Below are 13,266 nucleotides of genomic sequence, written 5' to 3' on the forward strand. Positions count from 1 at the left end.
CCCTCAATTGTACCTGTATTTTATTAATCATTATACTGGCAAGTGTTAGGTCCCTGTTGCTTTTGTCGAATCGAAAGTAAGGTGTAGAAAAGTTGTACATTAAAAAAAGGACGAAAACTTTTCCAATCCTCATCTCCCCGTCCTTTTTTTTTAACTTGTCTGAGAAAGGAGCGAAGACCAGCGCGATCAAAACTGATTTTTCTTCCTCTTCGTTCTTCTTCATCTTCGGTTTACAAGATCACAGGGAGAAGCGAGAGGGCGATTGGGAGAGAGATCGGAAAGGATAGAGATGGAGAGGGCCTTTTCGTTGGAAGAGTTCAACGATTGCTTCTGGGCATCCTCTCCCTTGCCTACGCCGTCGGGGATTCCTCTGCAAGCTGGAGAAGGAGGAGTAGGAGGGGAAGATGGCGGCATCAACAGGAGCGCCTCCGAGTGGTGTTTCGAGAAGTTTTTTCTCGACGTCTTTGATGGGGGCAATGCTAACCCCGCATCGGCTTCCGCGCACGACCCTAACCTTAACGTTAGTCGCAACTATGACAGTATTCTTGCCCCCAATTCTGGCGCTTCCTCCTCCTTGGAGGCGGCGAACGTTTGTGGTAGTAAGGGGGAGTTGGGACGAGTTGGGCACCATGAATTGGGGGAGATGAAGGCACCAGTCGCGCCGCAGTCGTCCAATCCGGTGGAATTGGTTGATCCTGGGGAGTACCAGGCGCTTCTCAAGAAAAAACTGGACATTATCTGTGCTGCTGTGGCAATGTCTCGGGTACGTTGTTTCATAAATTTTTTTTAGTAGTAATTTAGCATTATGGTAGAATATCTTCTTTTTGATGAAGCGGCATTTATTTCTCTCTTTTTTTTTGTTCAAATAACAATAATCTTTGCATGGAAATTAAGTAACTTCTCTTTTATTTAGACCTCAGGAGAAGGCCCGTTCTGATTGCCTTTGTCAATTCGGGGCTTGTCCTGCTTCCAGTATTATGAATTTTTGGCTAAAACCTTTATTCACAGATTTTGAATTATGATTTTTTTTTTTTTGGAATTTTAATGTGCATATGCTTAGTACAAGAAATTTGAAGTCATTGTACTCATCCTGCTTCCAGTATAATGAATTTTTAGCTAAACATTTTGTTCACAGCTTGTATATTATGATTTTGTGTGTGTGTGTGTGTAATTTTTTGCACATGTTGGTACAAGGATTTGCACTCACAAAATATTTTGATGTCGAATACTGTAGGAGATGGTTGAGTTTGGAATATCTTGTACGTAAATGCTTTTCAATTGCGGTTTGTTCCAGGTTAGACTGTGGCAAGATGTAGAGCTTGAGAGTGCTTAAGTTCCTTGAAATCCATATCATAATGGACATTTGTTAAACAGATGGGATTTCGGTAATGAGATTTAGATAGCCAATAGGGACTTTGAGTGTGAAATCTCTTCATTTGGATTTAAAGGAGATTTTGCTAAACACAAGAATACCATGATACTACAACAACAACAACAATAACAACAACAACAACCAAGCATTACCCTACTAGGTGGGGTCGGTTATATGGATCCTTTTATGCCATTGAGCTCTATCTCCAACTATATCATCACCTATACTTAAATAAATTTTATCTTGTTTTATTGTTGCTAACCAAGTCTTTTTTGGTCTTCCTCTTCCTCGTTTAATATGCGTATTTGTCATAATTTTACATCATCTAATTGGAGCATTTATTTGTCGTCTAAGTACATGTCCGTACCATATTAAATGTGTTTCGCGGAGTTTTTCCTCAATTGATGCAATTTTGACTTTCTTTATAATGCTCTCATTTCTTATTCTATCTATTCTCGTATGTTCATACATCCACCTTAACATCCTCATCTCTGTAACTCTCATTTTCTGCTCATGTACTCTAGTCATAGCTCAACATTTAGCTCCATATAACATAGCAGGTCTAACCGCGGTTTTGTAAAATTTTCCTTTAAATTTTAGAGGTACTTTACGATCACATAAAATACCCGACGCTCTCCTCCATTTTAATCATGTTGCTTGTATTCTATGTAAGACATCTCTCTCAATCCCTCCATCATTTTGCAAAAATGATCCTAAATATTTAAAGTTCTCGATTTCATACAACTCGTCATTTCCTATCTTAGCAATTGTCTCATTATATCTAATATTGCTAAAATTAAATTCCATGTATTATGTCTTTATTCTACTAAACCTAAAACCTTTCCCTTCTAGTATTTCCCGCCAAAATTCTAGTTTAAAATTTACTCCTTCACGTGTTTCATCTACCAAAATAATATCATCCGTAAACAACATGCACCACGCTACTGTATCTTGAATATGTGTAGTGAGTTCGTCCATAATTAGTGTAAAAAGATAGAGATTTAGAGTTGATCATTGATGTAACCTTATCTTTATTGGAAATGCTTCAGTTACTTCGTCTGAAGTTTTTACTCTAGTCGTTACATACTTATACATATCCTTAATTAGTTCAATATATGTTACGCTAACACCTCTCTTTTTTAGAATTCTTCATATAATTTCTCTTGGGACTCTATCATAAGTTTTTTTTAAGTCAATGAATATCATGTGTAGATCTTATTTTCACTCCTGATATTTTTCAATTAATTATCTAAGAAGATGTATAGCTTCTATTGTTGACCTTTCAAGCATGAATCCAAATTGATCTTTCTTAATCTTTTTTCTATTACATTTTCTCAAAGTTTCATGGTATGACTCATTAGTTTAATACCCCTATAATTTGCACAATTTTATATGTCTCCCTTGTTCTTATATAAGGGAACTAGAGTACTTATTCTCGGGCATTTTTTTTCATTTTCAATATCATGTTAAATAATTTTATAAGTCATTTAATACCTTGTTTCCCTAGGCACTTCCATGCCTCTATCGAAATATCATCTAGTCCAACGACTTTTCTATTATGCATCCCATTTAAAACTTGTTCTACTTCTGATGTTTGAATTCTACGATAAAAATTTAAATTTATATACTCATTTGACCTACTTAAATTACCTAAGTTAAGTCGGTCACCTAAATCTTCATTAAAAAGTTGATGAAAATACCTCTTCCACCGCTCTTTTATTTCTCTATCGTTTACTAGCACCCTATTATATTCATCTTTAATATATTTTATCTGGATAAGATCTCTTGTTTTCCTTTCTCTCACTTTAGTTATTTTATATATGTCTCTTTCCCCTTCTTTTGTATCCAATTTTTGATATAATTAATCAAAAGTTCCATTCTTTACTTCATTTACTACTCTTTTAGCTTCTTTCTTGTCTATTGTATATTTTTTTAGGTTTTTCTCGTTCTTACAAATATATAATTCCTTATAATGGCCATGATATTAAATGTAAATTTATTAAATAAATAAGATTTGATAATGCCATAATGGCCTTGGGCATTGTTTAAAGGATTATATAGTGTGGATTTATACTTTCAGTTCAGAGGAAGTGGTTCTTGTTGGTGCAATCGACCTAGGTTTTGATGTGTGTGTCAAAGAGTTTAAGTTAGGCTTTCATATGTATTTGATATGTGTTTGAGTCATGCAGGACTTGGTGGAACACATAAGGACTTGGTGTGACCAAGTTCGGGAAGCTCATCCAAGGGCTCGGATCGTTGAGTCGGTGAAGGATGGTGTGGAAGACATCCGAGGGACCGCACGGACGAGGAGCAATGGAGTGGAGCCGAAGGAAGTGGACTTCAAGGCAGCGTGAAGGATGGCACGGAGAGGAGCCGCGGGCTCGGGTGCATCTGAGGGACGAAGGCCGAGGAAGAGGACTTCAAAGGCGACTCCGGAAAGGATGAGAGGAGTGAATGTACTGGGACCAGTCGACTGGTAATGGGACCAGTCGACTGATCCAACTTCACAGAATGCACAGAAGCATTCTGTGCTTGTTGGCAGAAAACGGGCTCTAAAGAGAGCCGTTGGTGTTGCCTAACGGCTAGCACCAGTCGACTGGTGCATGGACCAATCGACTGGTGTCAGGGTTTGAGTTGATTGATGATCAACTCTTTCCTCTTATTTAAGGGGAGCTTTGGGGCATTGAAGGGACTACTGATACTCATTGTAAACCTTCTGAATCTTGCTCAAAGCTTCCAAGCCAACTCTCTTCCTTCTAACCCTAAGTTTCATCTTGTAAAGAGGAAGAGAACTTTGTGAGAGGTTTGCTCCACCGAGAAGGAGAAGCTTTAGCCGGAGATTGCCGGGGACTGATCCACCAAAGGATCAAGGGCTCGTCCACCTCAAGGACACGTCGTGGAGTAGGAGCAAGCAATCTCCGAACCACGTTACATCGAGCGTGTTAGCGTTTGTATTCTCGTTTGTGTTTCTTTGTTTTTAGTTTCTATATTTCCGCTTGCGCAAACTAACGTATTGTAGAGAAGAAATCGATTTGGGGGTGGCCTAGCTATCCAACCCCCCTTCAAGCCGGCCACCGATCCTCCAACAATTGGTATCAGAGCAAGGACGCTCTTCAACGGACTAATCGCCAAGAAGAACAACATCATCAATGGCCGGCTCAAACATTCATCCACCCAAATTCGAAGGGGACTTCTCTTGGTGGAAGAAGAGAATGGAGGTATTCTTCGAAACCGATTTTGATATTATGCTAATCATGGAAAATGGTTTCGAAGTGCCTAGGGATCAAGACAACAAGATACTTGAGAAAACAAGGTGGAGCAAGAAACAAAGGGAAGAACATCTAGCAAATTCGAAAGCCATCCATCATCTACTACATGTTCTTCCCCAACCAGAAGTAACAAGAGTTGGAACCTACTCAAGTGCCAAGGAGTTATGGGAGAAGCTAGTGGAGCTTCATGAAGGCACATCGGAGGCTAAATTGGCAAGAAGAGATCTCCTCCGAACTCAACTCAACAATGTAAAGCTTGAGAAGGGAGATAAGGTATCTACACTTCATGCTAAAATTAAAGAAATTTTAAGTGAACTAACAAGTGTAGGTGAGAAACTCTCCAACCGGGACATCATAATGAAGGCTATCAATGCCTTCCCAAGATCCTCAACATGGAGCTCCATTGTAGATTCGTTCTATATCTCAAAGGATCTTGAAAAGAGCTCTCTAGATGAATTCTTCTCAACTATGGAGCTTCACGAAACAAGGGTTGAAGGATTAGAGGGAGAAGCAAATAGATCAAGAGGAGTAGCCCTTGTGGCAAACAAGGGAAAGGGTAAGAAGAAGAAGTCTTCATCCCCACCATCCTCCGACTCCGAAGAATCAAGCGCCTCAATGGATAGTGATCAAGAGGCGTATATGGTAAGGAAAATGAGAAGAGCTTTTAGAAAATTTTCATCTAACAAATCTCATGCTAGGAAAAGCTCAAGAAGCAAAAGTAGGACAAGGAAGATAATTTGCTACAATTGCCAAGGAGAAGGACACATAAGAGATGATTGTCCTCTCTTGAAAAAGAAGGAAGGGAAGAAGAAGAAGGAGAAGACAAAAGAAAAGGGGAAGAAGGCTCAAAACCTAAAAGCAACATGGGATGATCCTTTATCATCATCGGAGGAAGAAGAGCATCACATAGTCAATTTTGTTCTCATGGGGATTGATGATGTAGCCTCCACCTCATCCGAACAAGAAGAAGGAAGGAGCTCAAGTGAAGATGAAGAGGGGAGCTCAAGTGAAGGGGGAGGTCAATCATCGGATTCGGACTTCTCGGTAAGTGAGGTACATAATCTTCCTCCTCATATTTTAATTAAAATTATTTCAAGCACAAATGATGACTTGTTCAAGGTAAAAAGGAAAAACAAGTCTTTGAAACATGATATTAGAATGCTTGAAGAAAAATTAGAATCCATGTGCTCTAAGGACAACAATAAGCATGCTTCTTCTTCCTCAAGCTCAAATGTATCATGTTTAGAAGAAGAAAATAGGGAATTAAGGGAAAAGATAGAATACTTTACCAATGCCCTTAGGAAATTTGAAATTGGCTCTAAAACCCTAAATATGATTATTGGGAGCCAAAGGGCAAGTTTTAAGAAAAATGGGATAGGATACAATGAACAAAATAATGAAAAGACCTATCATTGTCTACTTGCTAGGGGGCAATCCAAGACAAAGACCATAGATAGGAAATGGATCCCCAAAGAGTACTTGGTCAACCCAATTAGAAAGAATTTCTATTGGGTGCCAAAATCAATCCTCAAGGGTTAGAGGATTTTATGGCAAGTCAACCATGAAAGTCAATAATTCAAATGTTTCCTATATGGTTGACTTGAGACCTTAAGGGGGAGGGCTTAGCCTTGATAGAGATTTATGATCAAGAGGGCTAAGTAGAGGTTACCTTTATCTCACAATGATTATTTTCTAACCATGAATGTGAGATATTAGGATGATACAAATAATTCACTTATGCTTATGGCATTTTGATGAGTTATGAAGTGTATCAATGTTTAGTGATCATAGGCCAACTATGGGGAAAGCAAATGTTTAATTAATGAACATCTTGCCCATAGATCATAGTTGGATATTTTAAATGTTTTGAAAACAATTCTATGTTTTATTTACTATGGTATAGCTATATTAAAACATATGATTGAAAAACTGAGCTTGAAATTGATACAAACTTGATTGATTTTTAAAGTGGTTGAGTTTTTATCAAAACTTCAAAAATATGATGACTTTTCATGAAAACATATTTTTCTTAGTTAAAGAATATTATAAGAAATATGTGTTCAAAATTTCATGATTTTTCGAATTTTCTGGAATTTTTTATGGATTTCTGAAGTTGGCTGCCGTAGGCTGAAATTGATGTTCAGTTTATGTGCAGATACCAGTCGACTAGTACCATAGTATGTGTACGTGTCTGGTACAATATTTTTAATGGTGTCAAAGGGGGAGAAATGGGTAGGTTTAAGTTAGAAATCTACTTGGGTGCAAATCTTTGAAAATTAAGATTAAGAGCATGTGTTAAGGGGGAGCTTGGGTTTTATGCTTCATATTTACATATTGCTTGTACTTTTCAAAGTTATTATCGGCGCCTAACTTAAACATATTGCCACACATCAAAAAGGGGGAGATTATTGGTGCAATCGACCTAGGTTTTGATGTGTGTGTCAAAGAGTTTAAGTTAGGCTTTCATATGTATTTGATATGTGTTTGAGTCATGCAGGACTTGGTGGAACACATAAGGACTTGGTGTGACCAAGTTCGGGAAGCTCATCCAAGGGCTCGGATCGTTGAGTCGGTGAAGGATGGTGTGGAAGACATCCGAGGGACCGCGCGGACGAGGAGCAATGGAGTGGAGCCGAAGGAAGTGGACTTCAAGGCAGCGTGAAGGATGGCACGGAGAGGAGCCGCGGGCTCGGGTGCATCTGAGGGACGAAGGCCGAGGAAGAGGACTTCAAAGGCGACTCCGAAAAGGATGAGAGGAGTGAATGTACTGGGACCAGTCGACTGGTCATGAGACCAGTCGACTGGTCCAGCTTCACAGAATGCACAGAAGCATTCTATGCTTGTCGACTAAGGGGACCAGTCGACTGGTCCTAAGACCAGTCGACTGGTACATGACCGTTGGCAGAAAACGGGCTCTAAAGAGAGCCGTTGGTGTTGCCTAACGGCTAGCACCAGTCGACTGGTGTCAGGGTTTGAGTTGATTGATGATCAACTCTTTCCTCTTATTTAAGGGGAGCTTTGGGGCATTGAAGGGACTACTGATACTCATTGTAAACCTTCTGAATCTTGTTCAAAGCTTCCAAGCCAACTCTCTTCCTTCTAACCCTAAGTTTCATCTTGTAAAGAGGAAGAGAACTTTGTGAGAGGTTTGCTCCACCGAGAAGGAGAAGCTTTAGCCGGAGATTGCCGGGGACTGATCCACCAAAGGATCAAGGGCTCGTCCACCTCAAGGACACGTCGTGGAGTAGGAGCAAGCAATCTCCGAACCACGTTACATCGAGCGTGTTAGCGTTTGTATTCTCGTTTGTGTTTCTTTGTTTTTAGTTTCTATATTTCCGCTTGCGCAAACTAACGTATTGTAGAGAAGAAATCGATTTGGGGGTGGCCTAGCTATCCAACCCCCCTTCAAGCCGGCCACCGATCCTCCAACAGTTCCTGTTGTAAAAAATACTTGGAACTTTTAAAATTTGCATGTTTATCTTGTTTCAGCTGTATGACCTTCATTGTTAAGTCAAAGTTTTATTGTTGTTCTTTTCTAGAATGAACTTATCAAGCGCTCAATCTCAAATGTTATTGAAACCAGTTTTTTTGAATGTCAGATAATGGCAAATTATATAACTCGTTACCCAATGTTTGCTACATGATAGCTTGTTTATGAGGTTGATGACATGATGGAAGTTGCTAATTCTTTCAAATGCTTACCTGATCTGTTTCTTATCTATAGACTAAGGACCCATGTGAAAGTAACTGGCAAAAGTGCTGATTTTACCAATACTTTCTAAAAACTGTTTTTTCAGCTTCCAGATAAATGTTTGGTGTTTGAACTTCGAAGAGAGCTTAGCCGCATGTGGAGGAAATTTGTGTTTTTTTTTTGTTACCCTGGATGTTGCACTAGAATAGTTTGCTTTGTTTTTTTCGTGCAATATCTTTGTGTTTGGACCAATGAATCAATACTGAGTTGTGCCACTCGATATTCCGAAGAGTTTCATTCCGACCTCACACTGACTCTTAATGTCATTCATGGAAGGAGAATAGGAGTCTCCAAAAATTTATAAATTGGAGGAAGGAATGAAGAGATAGCATACTAACAACAAATTAAGGTGGTTATTTGAAGGAATTCTATCATTGTATGGATGGGTGAGCTTGACTGATGAATTAGGTAAGAAAGACCTCGTTGACATCATGATTACGACTGCAAAGGGAAGCAGTGATCATTGTTGTCATGGTTGTGGGTGGAAGCTCCAGTCCACGTCGTTGGCAAGTAGGGGGCTTCGTCAAGGAGGCTTCACATTAACTCTAGTTAGCCACAGACGGCAAAGTGAAAAATAAAATTACAAGTTGGCAAAACTGAAATTGAGCTTAAGCAAAGTGTACACTCTAGTTAACCCTGTTTTTAACTTGTATGCTTTTTCTTCTTTAACAAGTCAAATGCTAGAATCTTGGAGGGAAACACTAGAAGGGAAAGGTTTTAAGGTTAGTAGATTAAAGACAGAATATATGGAATTTAAGTTTAGCAATATTAGAAGTAATGAAACAATTGTTAAGATAGGAGAGGACGAGTTGCCTGGAACCGAGCGATTTAAATATTTAGGATCATTTTTACAAAATGATGGAGGGATTGAGAGAGATGTCTTACATAGAATACAAGCAGGATGGGTGAAATAGAGGGGAGCGTCGAGTGTTTTATGTGACCGTAAAGTACCTCTTAAACTTAAAGGTAAGTTCTATAAAACCGCAGTTAGACCTGCTATGTTATATGGAGCTGAATGTTGGGCTATGACTCGAGCACACGAGCAGAAGATGAGAGTTGCAAAGATGAGGATGTTAAGGTGGATGTGTGGACATACAAAGATGGACAAAATAAGAAATGAGAGCATTAGAGAGAAAGTCGGAGTTGCATCTATTGAGGAAAAACTCCGAGAGACACGTTTAAGATGGTACGGACATGTACTTAGACGACCAATAAATGCTCCAGTTAGGCGATGTGAAACAATGATAAACATGCATATCAAACGAGGAAGAGGAAGACCAAAAAAGACTTGGTTAGCAACAATAAAACAAGATAAAATTTATTTAAATATAGATGATGATATAATAGGTGATAGAGCTCAATGGCGTAAAAGGATTCATACAGCCGACCCCACCTAGTGGGAAAAGGCTTGGTTGTTGTTGTTGTAACAAGTCAAATGCTAGTTCAAAGGTTAAATGATATGTATTTTTCTAAAATCATAGATACATTGCAGGGCTCTGGTGTGAAGATACAGGATTCTGCTTCTGTTGCTGACAGTAGGTCACCTATTTCAGATGTTACACCGCCTGGTTCTCAACTGCACTCGAAAGGTACAATTGCACTTGTCAGCCCAACTTACTGTTCTGTGATAAAAACTATTATGTTTCTATACTTTTGATGCATAAGTTACGCAAGTATTTTGGATCTATATGTTCAGATAATGATGCATATCAAATTTCTAAGATTAACTGAGGTACTTCTTTTGGGACAAGAAATATGTACATATACTGAAACACTGCAATCGTTTCAATGGTTTGTTGAGATTCTTTCCATTTTGACTTAGCTTTGTTTCATTTTCATGAAATTTATTTGGTTTGCAATGAAAATAAATGAGAAAATGCAACTTCCTGTCAACCCTATCTGCTGAAACTCCATAGCATTTTATACACGTAGATAATATTTCATTAGATTGCAAATTTTCCTTTATAAGTTTGATGGATATAACTCGAACACTTTGTGTTATCGCTTTAAATGTTGCATGATCTGGAAATGCTTATAAAGTGTAATAAAAGCCTAGAACCTTCTGGACTTCCAGCTTAAATTATTTCACATAATTTAGTTACTCAAGGGAGGCAAGCTGCTAGCAATTCATCAGGAGAGCAGTCAGATGAGGATGATGATCTTGAAGGAGAAGTAGAAACCAACAATATGGACCCTTCTGATACAAAACGAATGAGAAGGTAAAGTTGATTATATAATGGTCAAACTAATGTTTCATTGAGATAATAAATCTGTTTTCCCTTCAACAAATTGAATATTGTACTGATTATGTTGTCTGAATTTGACAATGTGAACATTTGGCTTCTATAAAGATAGCGTACTACAGTGTGTGACTGTTTTTTCATATTATTTGTAGATAGTGCATGGTGGGTCACCGGTATAGGCAAGTGATAAGTTTAATTATCTTCTTATTCTAGATAGTTGTTCTTGTCACTATATCTCTATTTTCTTTAATTAAAAAAGTTTCCCAGTTGTGTATTTCTTTGCATCAAATAATGCTAGTCCTGATTATGTTAAGATATGCTACATGAGTTTTGTATGAGGCTATATTGTTAGTAATATTTACGCCACGTTTGATTACAAATTCAACTTTTTCCAACTTTCATGTGTACTTAAATTTCACTTGGCTATTACATAGTTATCCTTGAATTTCTTTTGCCATCCAGTGGTACTTTGTAGCAGTATCTCTTTTTTATTTTATAGTATTCTTCTATCAATTCTTTAATAGTATTGAAGTTCAGTAATCTGGTAGTTTTTTTTCCACAATTTCCCAAAGGGCTTACTCAATTAAAAAAAAAAACCTAAACAGCACACCCAAAATGCTAGTCTCTTTAAAATATATATATAAAATAAAATAAAGCATGTCGGCTGATACTGACACAGAATTTCTGCTAGTGGTTGCGATTGGTGATTGTCCGTCATGGCTAGGATACAGTATTGTGATTGTCTATATTGCGATTTTAAGGTCAAGAGGCTGCAACCAATGTCCGCGGCCAATAGTTGCAGCCACCGGTTGTGGGAGAGCGGATCCTCTGGTCCACAATCCTTGGGCCCCTCCTGGTCCTTTTCACAATTTGCAAGTCAGATTGCGGCCGAAATCCGGCCAAAATTGGATGTGATCTCCCCTAGATTCACTTTCCCACCCAGGTTCTAGTTTGAATCAAAGTAGGCGACTGGAGGCCGCCGACGGTGGGCAGACTATGGTGCCGAGCAGGGGGTAGCCTGCCCACCGTCGGCGGCCTCCAGCCGCTTGCTTCGACCCAAACTATAACTTGGATGGGAAGGTGAATCTAGGGGAGATCACATCCAATTTTGGCCGGATTCCGGCCGCGATCCGACTTGCAAATTGTGAAAAGGACCAGGAGGGGACCCGGGATTGCGTGGCCACTGGTGGAAATTGCGTGATAGCATTAGCCATTGTTGTTTTTTTATTATTTTATATTTTTTTAAGGAGAAGTGTATTTTTGGAATTAAGTGTGCCTGTTTGTTAAATATAAAAGTTGCATATGCTTTTAAGATATTTTTGAATGCTACACTAAAAGCTTAAAATGTTCAAATATTATGCAGAATGATTTCAAACCGAGAATCTGCAAGACGATCAAGGAGAAGAAAGCAAACACAAATGAGTGAGCTTGAAGAACAGGTCATTCAGATAGTTAATGTCATGTATCTTCATTAGCATAATATTGATTATTTAATACATTCCATATTTTATATTAGGTCTCACAATTAAGAGTTGAACACTCATCCCTACTGAATCATCTAACTGGCATTAATAAGAAGTATAGTGACGCTTCGGTTGATAATAGAATTCTAAAAGCAGATTTGGAGACTCTTAGAGCAAAGGTAAAGTATTCATCTCTTTATGTCTGTTTGCTCCACATAATATTTGATGTAGTCTCCACAGGTGTTTCGTGAACTTGTTGGTGTCTTGTGCTAAAGGTTTCTTGTATTCGTGTTTTTTTTCATGGGACTTGCCTAAGAGTCCACTAGTTCCTTTATAGTTCATTTCAATAGACAAACAGTAAACACTAAGTTGCTTTTTACTATCGTAATTCTTTTTCTTAGTATCAATCTCTCTTTAGGCAATTTGTGAATTATACATTAGGTGTCTATAATCTCATTTACACTTTGATTCCAATCATAATGATCCTTATAGAAGGGGCAGACTTTTCAAATACAGGTCTAGTTATTTCTTAAATGCCTTGCATTCCAACATAAGACACCATCTGCTTTCAGGTGAAAATGGCAGAAGAATCTTTGAAGAGGGCAACCGGAGCAAATCCTTTATACCCTGTCATCTCTGAGATGCCAAGCATCGGTTTACCCTTCACTCCGAACACAGCTAACCCAACCTCCAACATGGTACTTCCTTTCCAAGAAGGGATAAATCACTTCTTCCAAGCCCCAATGCATGTTCAAGATGTTCCTCATGGTGTTGTTGCAGCTCCTGCAACACAGATTGGCCTCATTACTTCCATGCAACAACAAGCACCTTCTCCAGAAGATCAGAAACCCATCTGCAGTGGACCAATCTCATGCTCCCCCCTGCAATGGAACACAACTGTATGGTCTCCCGAGGCCTCAATCTCCGATAAGTAGATCCACTCCTATTATGTATGGCCACTAAAGAAAAACTCCTAACTTATGCTTCTAAGCTATGCCATCAGCATCATCGTCTGTTTTATTCCGTATCGATGATACTCTCTTTTAAATTGCTGTTAAGTTTGCCTGCTTTTGTAGGCCTCAGGACATCTTATCTTTCGATGTCAAAAGGCTGTAATGTAATAATCTTTTTATCGACGTTGCCAAGGTGATTCTTCTTCCCAGTCCCC

The 13,266-nt window shown here is 38.7% G+C and overlaps 1 protein-coding gene across 1 annotated transcript; it reads left to right on the forward strand.

Moving 5' to 3' along the window:
• The first annotated feature begins 148 nt into the window (after positions 1–148).
• Positions 149–13,254, forward strand: LOC121979388 (basic leucine zipper 63-like). The gene is made up of 6 exons (XM_042531385.1): positions 149–763; positions 9,885–9,981; positions 10,491–10,611; positions 11,999–12,074; positions 12,152–12,277; positions 12,671–13,254. The coding sequence occupies exons 1-6, from the start codon at positions 290–292 to the stop codon at positions 13,031–13,033; spliced, it is 1,257 nt and encodes a 418-aa protein (XP_042387319.1). The 5' UTR covers positions 149–289; the 3' UTR covers positions 13,034–13,254.
• The last annotated feature ends 12 nt before the right edge of the window (positions 13,255–13,266 follow it).

This window comes from Zingiber officinale, chromosome 1B (assembly GCF_018446385.1).
Source record: "Zingiber officinale cultivar Zhangliang chromosome 1B, Zo_v1.1, whole genome shotgun sequence".
NCBI classification, from domain to species: Eukaryota; Viridiplantae; Streptophyta; class Magnoliopsida; order Zingiberales; family Zingiberaceae; genus Zingiber; species Zingiber officinale.